This window comes from Elaeis guineensis, chromosome 10, assembly GCF_000442705.2.
Source record: "Elaeis guineensis isolate ETL-2024a chromosome 10, EG11, whole genome shotgun sequence".
NCBI lineage: Eukaryota > Viridiplantae > Streptophyta > Magnoliopsida > Arecales > Arecaceae > Elaeis > Elaeis guineensis.
The window spans coordinates 24,213,802-24,232,439 of record NC_026002.2 but is presented as its reverse complement, the minus strand read 5'-3'; the positions used below and the strand labels follow the sequence as shown (position 1 = coordinate 24,232,439).

Here is an 18,638-nt window from a genome sequence, read left to right as displayed (position 1 = left end):
TCTAAAATTAAATATATAATAATGTGTATATTTGTGGGCAAGGGGCAGGCAGATGCTTACTAGCTGAGAAGAAAAGCGATAAAAATTTAGTACCCGGAGCTCTTTATTAGCTCATAGGAAAGAGTTTATGCATTGCAATTTGCAACTTTAGTTGCCGTTACAAGCCAAGAAGCCAATGCTCGTTTAGCCTTCCTGGATTAGTTTCGGAGTTCATGGGCCGGGCCGGCCCGCTTATGCCCAGGCCGGTCGAATGTTCTGCCGGATCAATAATAACGAGGATGTCCTCAGCTCGGCACTTGGAACTTTGTCTCCCGGCTTCGGAGTCGACACCGGCGAAGGAATCGAAATGGGCAGCGAGGCGAAGTCCAGAAAGCGTCGATCTTCTCCTTCTGCCTCTCCCTCCGAAGGTTGGAAATTTAGAAAAGATCTCCCCTTTTTCTTCGGCTTTGACCTCGTCAATCCCTCAATTTGATCTTGTTCTTCTGATCCAGATGAACAGAAGAGGAGCAGAAAGCACAGGAAGAGAGATGACAAAGAAAGGAAGAGTCGGAAAGACGGAAGTAAAGAGAAAAGGAAGAAGAGCGAGAAATCTCACAAGCATTCGAAAAGTCGAGAAGGGAAAGGTCGGTTTGTTTTCTGTCTCTTCGTGTTCTTGTAGTTTAATTAAGTTTTTCGTAGGCAATTTTGTTGATTAGCTCATGCGGAAGTTCAAAACCCTTTTTAACCTCTATTAGGGCTTCATTTGCTTGATGTTTATGAGTTTTCCTTCTTGTAATTTTTAGATTGTTCGGTAGAATCAGTTCTTTAGATGTTTTGAAGACTAATTTTTTTAAAAAATACCGAGTAATGAATTTTGTCGCTCTTTTATTATTTAGGTAGCTATATGGAGAATTAAAAATTCAATTTTTTTCCTTGTTTTCTTAAACAAAATTCTCTCTTCGCTTGTCAAATCTCTTCAACATTATGAATAATTGCATCACATGCATTGGACCCTACGAAAATAATTCCATGGAGGTAGGCATGAAGAAACCGAAAATTTACTTATTTGGTGTTCTGTCATTATTTTAAATTTTTCTTGAGCTGTTCTCCGGGTGGTTGGAACCTTCTGGTCTGTTTTTTTTTTTAACCGTGTGATATTTTTCTTAAATTCAGAACATGTGACATCTTGATTTTTAGGAGAAAAGGATTGTCATTTTATTCTTGGTATTACATATTAATAAAGGATTGTCATTTTATTCTTGGTATTACATATTAATATTCTGTGCACTCAGGATATGCTGCGCTTTTGTATTGTATTGTCTAACTTCATAATTTTTTGGCAGAAAAGAAGTTAAGGGAGAAGCACAAACACAGCAGGAAGGATGTGGATTCAGTGAGTAAAGCTTCTTTTTGGTTTGGGCCAATTTTCTTGCTGGTCTTAATAGTATATAATTGCTCTTTATATCAATGTAATTGGAACTGAAAGGCATTAGCATCTTAATGTAGTTTAGTGATTTTACTAACAACCATATTATCAAGAAAAATCTTAATTTATCAGTCACAAAAAAATTAAGATATGGGCGGGAAGTGGAACTCCTGAAGAGAGTGTATGTCGTGCAATCCATATATGATGGTCACAGTCGATTCTTTCATATATTTTTGTTATATATTTATCTTCATCTCTTTATTAGCTGTATCCTTAGTGAACCACAATTTCCTAGATGTACAAGTGACTAAGTGGTAATTTCTGAAAGTGAAACATCTGTAGTTTGATTTTCTTACACTATATAGTACATACTGTAGCAATTGAGTTTTGCTTCTGTTGCTAAATTCCAAGCTGTAAAGGAATTTGTATTTTGATTTTCAAATGCCACCAAGCTGTTTGATTTGTTTTGTGTATTTTGGAAAAAAAATGTTGTCGTACAAGCCAAAGTGCATTTTAGTGATAATGTAGCGTACTTCAAAGAATCCTGAAGGCTATAGCTATTAACCCTATTTTCTGATGTGTCTTTTAATAGAAAATGCAAGAAAAAGAAAAAAATCAAACCAAGTTTGCTGTTTGCATTTCAGCTTTAATCCTTGATTACTATTGATTTTTTCTAGAAGTTGGACCAATTAGACTGATGTTTTCAGAAAATGGGTGGAAATGATCTAGGACCAGTATTTCCAAGCCCACCTGAGAAAAATTTGAGTTTGGGCGGCACCTCAAATTTATAAAGGCATATTAACTGATTCACATGTTAAATAATATTTGGGCATGGGCTTATTGCTACAATACAAGCCATGATTTTCATATTGTAGGCTCTATATGGCTATACCTTACTGGTGAGACCATGGCTCATTGCATAATATATGTTGCTATATGTTACGTATAGGCCAAAAAAGAGTCTAATCCACCCATGACCCTACTTGTTTTAACTAAGTTGTGCTTAGATCAGCTCTTTTGTAAGGTCCAAACAAGTCCACTCTAAATGCCAAGGATTAAAATACTAGGTACTGAGGGAGGTACCAATTTTTCCCAGGAAAAGTATGGTATTGACTCGTACTGTAGACTATTGAGATGATGGCGCATATTGGTACCGTATTGGTATGCAAAATTGAGTTGTAATTTTAGATATGTAATATGGATATTAAATCTATATATATTGGATATGCAATATGGATATGGATTGACTCTCCATCTTATGTTAGAAAAAAATTGATGTCCTAACCAGGATGGGCTTGGTACCGAGTGAGCCATTGCTATTGGTTGTTACTGGCCTTTGTACCTGCTCGTATCAGTTGGAACCAAGTAGAATGGCCGGTTCATCCTATTCTCATGCTTTAGAAAAATAAAAAGTTTATCATCCTGATTGAAACAGGCTTCGTACTGGCCGTACTGACTTTGGTATGGGTCAGTACCAATTGAGACAGCTAGGGCATCCTGATTTTTCCTTTTTTGGTGATTCGGTGCCCTTCCTAGAGTCATCTTTTTGGACCAGAACAGTATGATATCGATGATGCAATCCTCTTTTGGAGGTATTTAAATCCATGCCAAAAGCCAAACCTTTTCAAAAAACCAAGTTAGGTCTGGGGTCCCTGTTGTGTACACCCTTGGCTAGCTTGACTTATACATTAGCTTGTCAACTTTGGTTAGGGTGCGGAGTACCAAAAGTAACCCAAATAGGTCTGACATACAAGCAAAATATACAAGCAACAAACTCCTCCATCCCTTAATCTGAATCCTTAGCTCCTTTTAGGCTCTCTACAACTCCTCTTCTTCCTACATCCTTATCCAAGACTCCTATTCTCCAGCCCACTCTTCCTATCCTCACCCTGCTTTCCTATGGCCTTCTACTCCTCACATCACTTCTCCAACATCTCCTCCAATGAAGTCATTGATATTACTCTTCTGCTTGCTCTTTAAGGAGTCATCCAATAAAGCAGGTTCGTTGATCATGGTCATCCTGATAAGGCCTCTTGGGAGAATGTTATTCATTGAATGATTCTTTATGTAATTTAGAAGTTGAATTTTATGGTAATGATTTTTTTGTTTAAAAAAAAAAATTGCTGTTTGCTTTACTTCTCTCTCCCATTCTTTCTCCTAGATATTCATAATGGAACTTGGGAAAATTTTAATTGATTGACAAAGTTAAACATGATAATTGGATTAATTAAAATATATGAACATCTCTCTAGTATGCCATCTAACATCTTTTTCTTTTTAATCTTTGTACATTTATAGTGTATTTGGTCTCAAGGAAAGAGGCTTGAAAAACTAGTCCCTCCTTGGAAAAGCCTTTACTTGGTTGTTTGTTTTGCAACAAAAGCTTATAATATGGAAATCCCTTTTTACATTTGTTGGAACATTTGACTTTGTTTTTCAAAAAAGTAGAGGAAAATAAAGATTCACTTAGAGTGTTGTGATCCTCAAATCATCAAAATTTCCTGGTAAACTTGAAATTGCCTTTTCCATTGAAAGGAAATTTCTTTTTCCTTCCTTTTCGTAGGCTCTCTTACAACCAAACAAACTCTTATTGTATACCTTGTTTGGTCTACAGATAGACTTCCATGTTCACTAGACTTCCATGTTCACTAAAACAAGTTATGCATACTTATGGAAATTATAATCATCTAAATTTGTTTTCCTTCTTTCATTTGATGGCTTTGAAGTGCCAAGGAGATCAATTTAAGAAAAGATAATGAATCTCAATAGACTATAGGATTGTTCTAGTCTGGTAGCTGTGGATAGCTTTTTAGTGGTTACTTATTTGGACTATGATAGCCACTAAAAAACAAAAAAAGGTAGTGGATATCCAATTTACTTCTAAATGCCACTGGTGATAATTAATGAAAGTATGAGTAGCAAAGTTTGAAGTGTGCTTGGTGGTATTGCTTCTCAAATTTACTAAACTTCTAAAGTTGGTAGTGCAAGAAGATAAGTGTGAAAAAAAAAAATTGAAAGAAAAAGTGAAGAGACAAGCTGAATGTAATTATTGTCGTATAAAGGCTCACCTAAAACTGAAAATGGAATAAATCACTGGCGTACCATTACTACTATCCATAACGATAATTTATTTGTACATGTCGACTGGTATGGTACCATATTTTGTCCACACAGTGTATGCCTCTTGGTGCCAGCATTTATTAATGAGGTAATGTGCCATGTGTTGTGATGGACAGGAGATACAGAGGGGCATACTCGTATCAGTACCTTACCGATAGAGCGTAGTATGGCTGGTATAGGCTGATATGCACTGGTATTTAAATCCTTGTTCACAAGTATAAAAAAAGAACCTAATTGAAACAGTTCTTTGCAATAGTAATTTTGGTTGCTAATCTAAGTTTGAAATATTGTTTAGTGACAAATGAATTAGCTTTCTATATGTTTAACCCAGTAAGAAGCTGTGAATGTAGCTGATTAATTGTTGACAATTCATAATTGTTGACAGTGCCCATTCGTACTTCCAGCAAAACAAAGAGTTATTTTGATGGGAACATTTTGGGTGAAAAAACCAATTTATTTTGTAGTACTATAATTGTAGATTTTAATTGACTAGATCATAATCCAGGGTAAACTAAGCTGTGTTTGTATGCAATCAGTTTAGGATATAGGTACACTATTAATTCATAGCTTTCTTTGAAGTAACTCAATCAAGTGTATTAGTCGCTAGTCCCACTAAACCAGAAGGTCATGTGAAAAATCTAAATGGTAGATGCACATCAGTTAGCCTAATAATTGTTTTCATTGTATTTCAGTTTTTGAAACTGTGATCAGAAGGGTGTGACATGGTTATTTGCTAATGCTAATACATAATAATTAAATGCAACTTTTTCTTGAAAAATGAAAAGGGGCTATGGTTAAATTGACTTGTTGGCTTATAATTTTTGCCTCAGAAATGAACTCAGCTCCCTATATAAAATTTTGTGATCTTCTTTCTTCATCTAGATTCTTTTTGTGTCTAGGAAAATTTCACAGGACTGCTCCTTGCTACATGCTGTTGCTATTTATTACCAATGTTTGTTGTTTATGCAAAAATTACCCCTAATTGTTTATCCTATGGAAGAAGTGGCCATTAAAGGTACTGATTTTACCGTGAAATATTTTATTGGATATGTTCCTACACCATAAGCTTATCTATTGTATGAGTTTTTAAATTCCTGAGGAGATATGACCTATTTAAAGGATATATACATATACATACATACATATATATATGGGATACCCTAATAGTAACTTGACAACTTGTCAATATTTCAACCATTGTACCCTTAACTAAAATGGTATCTATGTTAAATTATGCTTTCCTAGAATCTTCCTGCGACCTTCAAGCACCAACTGTTGAATAGCTCATCCTTTGTTGAATTTTCATTTTTTAAATGCTCTTTGTAGTGACTCCTTCCAACAGCTTTATTCCAATTTCACCACCAGAATATGGCAAGATTTGTCTCATTGGTCACTGTTAATTTGCTCGAACTACACCAAGTCAGAGAGATCAATTTTATTTTTTATGACAGTCATCTGTGTGAGATCCTGTTCGGCAAGCTAAATAACATTTGATCACCCGGCTACTTTAGTAGTGGTGCATAGCTTCATAATGACATTGTTTTGAATGCTTTTCCAATATTTTTAAATTTAACTGTTTTTGGTTTTGCTGGTTGAGGGTGAGCCTTGGTGCAATGGTAAGGTTGCTCCATTGTGACCAAAACATGGAAATAGCCTCTTCGTATCCAGGGGTTTAGGTTGCGATATCTGACCCTCCCGGAATCTCACAATGTGGGAGCCAAATGCACTGGGAAGCCTTTTGATAGTTTCTTTGGTTAATTTTGGTCAATTAGATCCCATTAGTCTTATGATCGTCTGAATCATGGGAAAACCAAATCTTGCACATATTGAATAGCATTACTTGTCATTTTGCTTGAGTCACCTTCAGACTTCAGTTCATTGCAACTGTTTTGATTGTCCAACAAGTCACATAATGATGTTTCTTATATTATTTTTCTCTTTTTCGTGTCATTTATATTCTTCCTATGGATTTCTTTTGCTATATCTGTGCTACTTGTATAGTTTTCTGCCACTGGGTGGATACAACTTTTGGAAGGACCAATTGCTTCATGCTGTCCATCACCATCCATGATCATCTTTAGAATCTGAAATGTTTGGTCATCCCGATAGGCTATTCCTTCCACCAGTGAATTCATTTCATCTGTTTCAACATTGATGCAGATATGATAGCAAGTCATGTAAAGCCAAAACATTGGAATCTCTCTGTCTCTGGCTGGCTGGCTGTCTAGTTAAATCATTCAGCTTGCTCATGCATCACTTTCCTGTTGTTGTAGATGCTGCATCATTTGTTTGCCCATAACATTCAGATTATCTCTGCATAGATGAGACAGTTTCTGTCTTTTGATTTTGGCAGGAAAGTTAATGATGAGAATAAATATTGTTATCTTAACAGCTAGGTATGGGTGACAATTGCTTTGAGCATTTACGGGTCAAAAATACAGCTGTATCTTGGTCTTTGGGGATAAGTTTTATCTTTCTACTATAGCATGATGGCAACTTTAGCTTGTTTTTCTTCTTTCAGAAAATTGGTTATTGCCTTGATGATGCTTGCATTTTGGGTTTAAGATTTAGACCTTACACCAAATCTATAAAATTTATTTTCTATGCATAATCAACAGATTGTATTTGGCACACTTCATGGTTCTCTATTTATGAAAAAAATGATTTTATTTAAGAAGAATGAAGGGAAAGGATTTTGTAGCACCTAGAATATCTATAGTTGTGTAGTTATGATCTGAATAAGGTTAAGCATGAGAATGAGGTGGGTCAACCCTAGGGGTAGCTGCGGGTTGGGATGGGTCAGGTCAAAAACTCTCAACCCATACTAGGTGGATTTATAATTGTGTTGGAAAATATAAATCTACACCCAGCCCCATTTTATTTTATATAAACCTATATCCACCCAGCAACACATTTAAGTTCTCACTTCACTGGTCAATCATACATATAACTGAAAAGTGAAGCAAAATATGGTATGCGTGAATCATAAATAATAAAATCAAATTTAATTTCATGTAACTTATTGCAAGCATAATAAATTTAGAAAATTATAAAAAATATGAACGTCATAAAGTAATCATATAACTAGCTAAATGCAACCTGATATCCCAAAATCTCGTAGCCTATCCTGTATTTTTACTTTAAACTTTTTTTTTTAATGAAACAAACTATCTAAAAGACATTAGAGAACTATCAACTATGTTGGTATGGAAGCAATTGATTCCCAGCCAGATCACCTTGGATGACCCATTGGGTCCGGAGTCCCAACCCAAACTTGCCCATTTATAATTGAGTTGATTTTGGGTCGAGTTAGAACTGACTTAATTTTGAAGAAGCCCCACCCAAACCCATGCAACACCCATATATGTTGCATGGGTTCGTGTGGATCGGCAGGTCTAGGTTCATGTGGATCGGCTTGGTTGGAAGTTAATGTGAGCTGTTGTGTAGCAATGGCCTAAATCGGAACTTGATAGCAATGTGAATTGTTGTGGGGAAAATGTTTGTAGATTTGGTGCATTATGGTTTGATAAATTTGTATGCGCTTTTAAACATTTTTGACTATTCTTTGCTGATGTTCCTGCCTTTTCTGCTTGAACATGAGTTCGAAGAGCTAACAAAGGATGACTACTACTCCAAGAACAATGAGTTTTCAACCTGGTTGAAGGAAGAGAGAGGTATATATTTCTCTGAACTTTCATCCGAGGCTGCACGAGATCTATTCTCAAGTTTTGTCAAGGACTGGAACAACCGAAAGCTTCATTCTCGGTACTATGAGGGCATTAGCAGTGGACCTCGGACAGCCCATAACTGGAAAATCAAACATGATAAATAGCCCTGGATGCCACCACATTCAGCCGGAATGCTCGATAGTGCTGTCAGTAACAGCATGGCTTGCTTGTTTTATTATTTTTCTTTTCTCAGTGAATACGTATGTTCTGTAGTCTACATTAAATCAAATTTCAATCTGAGACAAAGTATAGCAACGTTGATACTTGAGGAAGAAACAGTCTCTTTTCTTTCTTGAATCCATGAAATTAATTTGATATGCTATTTTCGCTATTTCTCTCTCTCTTTTCATTTGAAACTATTGTTTTTGATGGGAAAGCTTGAAACGTTTTTGTAGCCTGAGTCTTTTGAAAGCTCATGCGATCTACAGTAATGGACTGTTTGGATGCCTGATCACCGTATCCGTGTGCTATCTCCGTATGTGCTGAAAGGGCTGAAGAGAGATCATGACTTTTGGGAATAAGCCATGGTCTTGAGGGTTTCAGGTTTCTTGAGAGTGTAACGATTGAGAGATCGTTGCATCTCTCTCTAAATATTGATGGCCTCGGTGCTTGGCAACTCCATGCCTTGGGAGATATCATAGGAGACCAGAGCAGGACCTCGGCAGATTGCCATCTAGAAGCTGGACATAATATTCCGTCCGCAAAACGGGTTGCCTGTTCTCGGACTACATCACACCATCCCAAGGAGTGGTTTTTCGTCCAACCTGTGGATTTTGATACGAAAGAATGGACTTTGGCATGAATTATGCATTTGTATCCTCTTCAAATTTTCTTGTCTATCAGATGCTAGGGAAGGTGATAGGAATGCCACTTTGGTGCATTTGCGACTGTTGTTAGATTTTCTCAATACCTGAAGGACAAGGTCATCAACCCACATAAATTGGCTGCCAATTTACCCATAAATATTGTAGTTCAATTAATTTATGAATATTAATGATCCCATATCTGGAGATTAATTAGACTATAGCAACTTTATATAAGATAGGATTTGAATTTTTGAGGATGATGGTGGAAATGTTGAGATTTTCACTTTATATGACTCTTCTCTAAATTCTTTCAAAATAATTGATTTTTTTTTTTCTTTGTTTGAGAATCTCCTTCCCAAAGAGTAATTACGACTAATTCACATTTTCATGTTGAATACTTTTCATAATATACTGATGACTCAAAATGAAACGCTTATTATGAATCGTACAATGGACTGATGATATATTTTCAAAGGCTTAGGGAAAAAAAAATTATGTCACATGTGCTCCTATTACGATGGAATTGATCTCATGGACACCAATACCAAGATTCTTAGGGAGTATTTAGTTCGCCACCAGCATTGAAATCAAAATTGGAATATAGATTTAAATTTTTAGGAGAGAATTGAGATTAGATTTTTGAGGTATTAAATCTTCTCATTCTATTTTAGAATCAGAATCGGAATAAAACTCTACCTAACCCAATAGATGAAATAGGAGTTATCCGCTCCCATTTTTAAGCCCCAGCTCCTCCCAACCATACACCCCTTTACCGGCAACAGGGAATAAAACAAGCGGTAATCATCTAAAGCCTCAAGACCCCGTAAATAAAACAATGGTAAGGATAATACCAAGAAGATTGCACAAGTGACAGCCTGCAGCTTTGCATGAGGTCTCTTGAATCAGAGTTCAAATTTGAAGGCAAAATTAAAAGCATAAAAGGTAATAACAATTTACAATCCTCCAAGGCAAAAGGATGAAAAAGTTGAAAGATGATTATTCCAGAAGTCAAATGCTCATTGCTAAAGCCTGCAAAGATGATGAAACAACAAGATTTTGGGAAGCATGAACTGAGAATCGGCAAAACTCAAACCGACAAATTTGCCGAGATAAGCTAGAATTGCTTCAATGTTTAGCATCTTCCTCCTCACAGAATTTTGTATATTGCTCGGAGTCCATCAATGAGTTCAACTCGCCTGCATCGCTCATTTTGACCTTTATAATCCATCCATCACCATATGGGCTAGCATTCACCTGATCCAAGAAAAAGGATTTCAAGTCATCATCTTTAGCAATAGTTTCATTTTTCAAACCCAAAAACTTACAAGCAGTACTAATGTAGGTCTATTACAAGGTCTTAGGCAGTTCAAACCCAGGACATTTCCCTGTGCATACACTGAGTGGTGCGAACTTGCGCTCCCTGTTTCACTTAAAATAAGACAAGTGCACTTCTAAATAAGTAGGCAATCAGGTTGCTGACAACATTACAGATAGAGCAAGTGTTATTCCAGAGCCTTTCATCTGGGTTTCAGATCTTCTCTAAGTGATTTTCTTACTTTGTAAAGCTGAGGCTAATATGTGAGGAATTTTATTTGAGAGATTACATTGGGGAGCTCACTCTCCTGTACTCGCCAAAAAATGAGCACCAGTACAAACAGCATAGAAATTCCAGCATCCAAACATTATCTATCAAAGGACACTAGAATAATCAAAATCTTTGCTTTTCTTGGCAAAATAGCTCAAGGAATTCACACTGCTACCGGACCCACATCATGGTCAAAGGTGTGCTATAGCTCAACCTGACTGCTGAACCAGATTGAACCCCAAAGAGGGACCTGTCCATTAACTTTGGACAATAGTTTTATCTTGTTAGGCCTCACGTCTAACTTCAACTGACTGCCCAAAAATGAGTCTAGCAAATTTCCATGTAGATGAAAAGTCAGGAATGAGATGGTGCAGGAACAACTTAACCAAGTGCAAACAAATGTCAGCCACTACCTTTGCTGGTCAGCTTTATTCACCCCAGCCCACAGAGGGCTTTTAACATCAGTGGAAAAAATCTAATTTGTTCAGTGATCAGATAGCAAAAGAAAATGAAACTGGTACTCCTGGGGACCTGAATGTCTTTAAGTTCGTGTGCCCTTGCAAAACATAGTTCCAAAAATCCTTTATTTGTGAATTCTCCTTTCTGCTTCTATGACTGTCTAGCTATCTCTCTCACAAGGATTCCAACTAATAAAGGATATTGTGCCTTAGTACTGCTTGGGTTAAAAAAGGAAAAAAGGATTTGGTGAGAGTGCTAACATTGTTACTGTTTTTGGTATAACACTACGGGAGCAGAACACAAGGGACTAAATACCATTACTTTTTGTGATCACCTCTCCTACCCTCTTAACAATCTATTATGGTACTTTTTTCCCCTTGTAACAATTCCTCCATGAATTAGGCAGAACTACTCCTTCCAAGCAGATTAAAACCCTCGATACGTTTGATTCCTATTTGGGGTGCAGAAAATGCTCTTAACCATGAAGTTCTTGGAATACATGAACTTGGGCACTGCATCAAGTATCTTATAATAATACTCTAATAGTTATGATGATACATGAATACCAAATCAAGATGTAAACTAGCATAGTTATTTGATCCTATTATGAGCCAAAAAAACATGATTTCCTGTTTAAGGGGGCACATTGCATATATTTAATCGCCATGAGATTCATGCTGCTGCAATACAAACCAATAACAGAAGTTTAATAATTGGTTTTGTTCCTAGCTACTACTTTATTCAATGGCACAAAACATATGGATGACTACATCGAATTTGTGTCAATGAAGATATAAGCATCCTCGCCAGGTGATTCACAATGGTATTGTTAATGTCTCGACAGGTTAAGTTGAAGTCAAAATTGGCCTTAGCACTCCAACAATAAAAGGATAAAAAAGTTAACTGAAACGGAAAAGGAGGATAAAGAGGACCGTTCTTCATGATTGCTGCCGTCAATAGATAAGGCTGGAGTGAAAACAAAACAAGAGGAAACAAAGGAAGATGACATGAAGAAAGAAGGAAGAATGGAAGGTCAGAGAAGGATAAAAAGAGATAATTAGCTGTCATCATAACAATGACGAAGAAACAAAGAGAAAACAGAGACAAAGATCAGGACCTAAAGAATGAAAGCTAAGACAGAAAAAGGAAGCTGCATGTTTGCAAAAAAGAGGACAGGGATAAGGTGATAGGATTGTGTTCATTAGACAAGGAAAGAACAGTTGGAAAGAAAAGAGGATGTTAGACTCTTGGGAGGTGGATAGCCATAAAAAATGAAAACAATTCATTTATTCAGTCCATCTTTTCGAAGAATAGAATGGGGGTGGCCATAACATAACAGTCATGTCTACTAAACTTCTCAACGAGTACTTATCAACTTGCTATGCTGCTCTTTGAAAATGTCCTGAAACCTAGAAATTATTTAAAGTGGGATATGTCACTTGTACATGGAATAACAACCTCTCCAACTTACACGTCCTTACATGTCCAGAATATCTAAGAAGATAAACATAAAATGCAAAGGTACATCAGATGCAAGGAAATCAAGGAGAGCTCCGAAACTTAGTTCCTACAAATTTTTGCAAAACTAGAGCATGTAAAGTTGATTTTACTTTCAATATCTCCCCTTGAAAAACCAGAAAAAAACATCATGAAGCCCATCATGTATAAATGGTACAACCAGGAATGGAACAGAAGAAGGCTGAATACATGATTTACTACCAACTCTAAATTATGAGATGCATTTGCGCCTAGTTATGGTATTCTATGCTAAAAGTTTGTTAATGGTCAAGACGTCAAGCTAAAGAAGATCTTAGAAACACCTAGTAAGTCTCAGCTGGATGTGAATATGCATTCTTTACAACGTAAAAAGGATAAAGGAATTCCTTAGATCTCATAAGAAGGTAGGTTAGAACTGGACAAAACAAGGTTGTGAAGAAGGTCGCTTGACTTTTGCAATAAAATGGTAAGCTAAGTGAGAAGGCCATCCAATTCACCAAAAAAAATGGCTGTCAGGCAATGCATACCAATCCAGGAGAGCTATTTAGCTCAGTGTTAACTTCAACTACTTCTCCGGACACAGGAGAATTGATGTCACTAGTAGCCTTTACACTCTCAACTGCTCCGAAATTCTTGCCCTGTGTCACATTGGCACCAACTTCAGGCAATTCCACATATACAACATCACCCAAATGGTCCTGAAAACAAAACAGCATAAATTTAGTAAAATTAAGAACCAACAAACCCATTTATGAGTTATGATGAACCTAATAGATACAGGAAAATTAGCTAATCAGCAGCAAACTTCAATGCTTTTGTAGCACAGTGCAGACCACTACCCTATCAAGATGAATAAGGAAAATATTCCTATACCACCGCTAAATTTGGCAATTTGGCCTAAAGTGACGAGCTAAATAACCATATCTTGGTTGATTTTATGTTGTCCAAATAATTAGAAATCAGAAAACCATTGTACTTGCATGATAGAGCTAATCAAGTATAAAACCTGAGCATGGTCTGTTATTCCAACTGCTGCAGAAGTGCCATCAACTTTAACCCACTCATGCGTGTCAGCATATTTCAAATCCTTCACAACTGCAAATGGATAAAAATAGAATTAATTCTGTAACTTGCAAATTAAGTACAGGCATGCAATAACCACTCTTACAAGTTTAACTGTCAATTAACCTTCACCACAATGTGTATACAGCATTTTGATTTACCCCACAGGTACACTTAGATTTGCAATGCAAGTGCAATCATAAATTACTTAATGAACATGTAATAAGATTATCTTTGCCAGCTCAGGCCACTCACAAAGCAAGTGAACCACGCACCTATAGTTTGTCAAGTAATTATTAAGAATTCATGATCCAATGGAATGTCACCAAGAAATCTATAACTATTTAGTAGACTAAATGTAGGGGAAGAAGCGAGTAAGAGGAAATCAGCAATGATCAATTTTTAACATGCTTTTGTGCTCAAGAAAAAACAGAATGGAAGAGCATTCAAGTCATTACAAAACAACAGGGTACGAGTGGTGAGAACAAACTCTGATTGGGAAAAAAAAGAAAAATGCTCCAAACCCAAACTTCCCAAAATACTTCACAGAAATGTGAGATATTGACCAAGAATAACATTTGTCTCCCAATGGGTGAGGGGGACCCAAGGTAAATGCATATATTAGTGATGGAATATGTATCAGTAAACCAAATCGGCGTCTTTAGACATCCTCAACCAAGTGCAAAGGTAGGAGAATAGATGAGAGAGAATAAGAAAGAGTACAATTATCATAGCAAATAATCCAAAGCAGCGATATGATAAACATTCTAAAGGACCAAGTATCAACTCTTACTAATATGAACTCCAAGGTTAATGTCACGCCTAAAGATAACAAAGAAGACAAGAACACTTATTAGTTAATAATAGTGAACAAGATCCGAAATAAATGGAATATTTTCAAGACATGTTAATCATATTGTTCATAACTAGATGATCTTAATATGCTAGAGCATGTTAGTTTTCAACAAGATGAAGGCCAATGGAAGTGTGATGACATTTTTGGCTTAATAATCTTAATATGCCACCTACTGCACTTACCAGCAATATCGCATGCATGACAGCCTCCAATTCTAATTGGCTGCACTGCATGCTCATCATTCTCATTTAGTCTAGCCCTTATCAATCACCGACCAAAAAGTTGATTTCTTCACTTCTAATACCATTCACAGGATTATCTTCATATCATAACCTAAATTATGTTAGTTCTTCAATTTTAACCCAAAAGTGAATGTATACTGAGTTTTCTCAATTTTATTGGCAGGTTTTCCTTCTACTTGTTAATGATCAAATAATCTAAACTTGTCCTCAAGACTATAAACATCCTCAAAGAAGTGGATCGTCCATAATGTCCCACACAAACAATTAGCTGATCTCTGTGTATTTACTGTGTGTTTGGTGTTTGGGTTCTTGTCATCATGGAAAGAGATCCAGAGTTTTCAAGTGTCCTATATGTCCCATTTCAACTAGGGATAAGATTTATTATATCAGCATTTGTTTCCTAATCCTAGACTCCTAGTATATATGACCCAAGGATTAGAGACCCAGTCTGACTTGGTCCATCCTGGCCATCACAGATCAGACGAGAAAAAACAAGTCTCGACATGTATGAGATCCTAGGTCTCTCTAAACCAAGTCATCATCCCAATAGGTCTTAGTTGGGATGGATAAGGACCTATGCACCCTAAAATTTGGAATGGCCTAGCATCCTACTAAGTCATTGCGATGCCAATTTGATTAATTTATTAGTGACCAAGATCTATGCATCCGTTTTTCTTTGAGTGGTTGTGCTAGAGAAGGCTTGTGAAGAAGTAGGATCACTATCTCCTCATCTTCTCATTCTCATCATCAAAACGGATCTTCCATTTGCCGAATACATGATTGGAGATGCCATTCTTTTATTTATTTTTTATTTTTCCCTTACTTTTTATTTTTTCCAATGATTGTCTAGAGATTTTCTTGTTATTCTATTTAAATTCATTGACTTTTTGTTCATGATTCCATTGATAAGCGGTGTTTCACTTAAAATTATTGTTATTTAACAATATTCCAAACTACAGGTATTGGTATCTATACCATAAACCCAACCATCAGCTCAAAAAGCTTATTCTAGGGTCTAAGACTTATAAAAATTCATTAAAAACAACAAAGCAATGAAGAAAAAAATAAAACAAAAAAAAAAAGGGAAAAAAGGGCACCCCATTGTTTTCCCAGGGTGCCGTCCTGAGTATCAAGACAGGCGAGTCCCAATAAAATATTGTGTAGCCCCAGATTGGGATGCGTTCATTGTAACACATTTTCAGTACCAGGATTAAAATACATACATAATCTCAGGGTAGCGGAACGATTCCTACCTTCATGCTTCCCATCTCCACCAACCAATCTGAAATTATGGAACGGAAGAAAATTTCAAGATCAAGTTTTATTGCTGTGCTTTTTTGTTCTTATCAACACAACATTTATTGGAAGAGCTTCTTAAGAAAACGCGGAATCATAAAACACAACGATCATGAGATTACTTCCCAATTATTCAAACCTCCTTTGCCGCCTAAAATCTTGATCAGCAATTTAAACCAAAAGAAACCTTTATCTTCTCCTGCTCATCACTCCACCACAAATACCCACTAAAGAAGTTTTTTTTTAAAAAAAAAATAGAAAACAAGCATGCAATCCAATCATTTCAGAAGAAAACAATTTCTCCATCGCCTTCAATCCTGAACGACAGATCAGCCAGATTACCCGAAGCATCATTCTAGAAATACTTGTTGGGGACCTCTTTGACGGATTCAAATAGCATAGAACCAAATCATAAACTAGAAGGGTTCACTAATAGCGAGACCTATCAATTCATCCCAGATTCACCCAAAACAAACAAACAAACAAACTTTTGTTATGAATAAAAGGAGGCACAATCATACACCAAGCAAAACGAAAAAACCAAGTAAATCCCATCAAGATACAAATAAAAATAAAAATAAAGTCCAAAGTTTAGCTTAGAAACCAACAGATCTTTCCATTTCAAGCAACCTAACCAAGATCCAAGAAAAAACAGGACCACCCAGTCGTCCATTCAAGCAGAAACATCCAAACAAGAAGCCAAAGAGAAGGAAGAAGGATCGGAATCAAAAGAGGGAAGCAGAGATTTACCACTTGCGAAGCCTCTTGGGATGGTGGAGACTGTTAGGTACTTGGCGGCTCTCGAAGCCCACAACAACCTCGCCGCCATGATGATCGAAAGCTGTATCTTCTCCCTCTCCCCACCTCCCGGGAAACTCTGGTGGACGTACTTATGGAGGGATGGGGAATTGGCCCGCAGACCCAGGCGTTCGCAGGAGTCTCCAAACGCGACACGTGTCCTATACGGTGGCAAATTTATACCGGGTGGACTGGATTTTGACTCAGATCAGAATTAGACAATGAACACCCTAAACCTACACCGACGACCTAAATCGTTAGATATAAATTATTATTTTAAAATTATGAATGTCAATAAGTACCCTATCTGATGAGTATCCGTCTCTGTCTGTGGGATTGGATTAGAATTTTTTATTTAAAAAAAACTATCATGGGTCCGATTAGATCTTGGTTTTGAAAATCCGCTGCAGGTAGTTTTGGACCTCAACTTAAATTTTTTTTTTAATTTTTTTTTATTTCTCTATTCTCTTAACCTCTCTTGCTCCTTGACCCAAATAGCCACCTCCATCACAAATCTTCAATCTCTCTCGTTCTTTTTGTTTGTTATTGAAAATTTAAAAAAAAAATTATTTTATTTAAATTTTTATTATTTATTCTCTTATTTATTATTAAAGAATTAAAAAAAATATGTATTTATTTTTGCATTCTATATTTATTTTGAGAGGTCGTAGATAGAATAAGGTACAATCTACGTATGTATGGATAAAATAAAAATTTAAAATTTTTATGCATCGTAATGGATAAGATCGAATGATGGATAGAGAATGAATAGGATATGAATTTAGCAAAATCCATATCCTATCCTATCACATCCCCAATCAAAATTATTTACACATCAAAAATCTATTTGATGCATCAAAATAATCAAAAAAAATATATCTAATTTAATTTAATTTAAACTGTTAAATTTTTGATTATTTGATAGATAGATTAGGAATCTATTTGGTTAGGCTGCAAGTTCCATCGTATCCTCTTTGACCGTCGAATTCCTCTGGTGGATCCTCCACCGCTCCACCGGCCGCCGGAAAAATCCATCTACCAGGGAGGGAAAGAAGAGGCCTTGGAGGAGGATGGGAAGAACAGAGGAACCTGTTTGGGCGCTCGCCGGTCGAAGCGGTCCGTTTCTTTTTGTTTTCAGCTTTTTCTGCGAATGCCGGGATATTGATCAGCTGGCAGCGACAAGCGGTGGCCTCGGTCGTTGCAAAGTGGACAAACCACCAAACCCACCAACCCAGAGCAAAGGAGTTGGTGGAGGACCGCATTGTGACCCATTGCGTGCGAATCCAGCACACGTGTCATTATTTGCTAGTTCTCTTCGGCCGCGTGATCTACTGGGATCCGTTGTATCGCTAAAAATCAAGGCCACAAAATCTTTATCGGATGGTTGTTTAGATCTAAAAAGATGCTTAGCTCAAGTAAAATACTAAAAGGCCTGATTAGTATAAGCAATTACCCACTGGTATTTGGTTTTCTCATCTACATAGATCATATGTATACTAGGGCTGTCGATTGATTTAACTAGCTCAAACTTGGCTTAAGCGTGGTTCGAAATGGGCTTGAATTAAGCTCAATTTGCATGTAATTGAGTCCAGCTTGAACATGGTTTATGGACCGGAGATTATTTCAAACCAGCCTCAAAATATCTCAATTTGATCAAAATCGACTTGATAAGGCCCTAAATTGGGCAGAACATATTTGTAAATTATATTAGTCAACATGTAATTAGTTATTGGTTCTAGTCTGGCACTTACGTTTTATTCGCTTTGTATATGATCAATCAAACC

General features: G+C 36.5%; 2 protein-coding genes across 2 annotated transcripts; one reads left to right on the top strand and one right to left on the bottom strand.

The window, feature by feature from the left end:
• The first annotated feature begins 235 nt into the window (after nt 1-235).
• On the top strand, nt 236-8,584 carry LOC105059868 (uncharacterized). Its single transcript, XM_010943351.3, has 4 exons — nt 236-407; nt 492-623; nt 1,323-1,372; nt 8,127-8,584. Exons 1-4 carry the CDS (start codon nt 251-253, stop codon nt 8,355-8,357), a joined length of 570 nt encoding a protein of 189 aa, XP_010941653.2. The 5' UTR covers nt 236-250; the 3' UTR covers nt 8,358-8,584.
• A 1,377-nt stretch (nt 8,585-9,961) lies between these two features.
• LOC105059867 (glycine cleavage system H protein 2, mitochondrial) lies at nt 9,962-16,964 on the bottom strand. The gene is made up of 4 exons (XM_010943349.4): nt 16,807-16,964; nt 13,607-13,695; nt 13,128-13,298; nt 9,962-10,313 (listed from the first exon to the last, which is right to left on the bottom strand). The coding sequence occupies exons 1-4, from the start codon at nt 16,883-16,885 to the stop codon at nt 10,185-10,187; spliced, it is 468 nt and encodes a 155-aa protein (XP_010941651.1). The 5' UTR covers nt 16,886-16,964; the 3' UTR covers nt 9,962-10,184.
• Nucleotides 16,965-18,638: the final 1,674 nt, after the last annotated feature.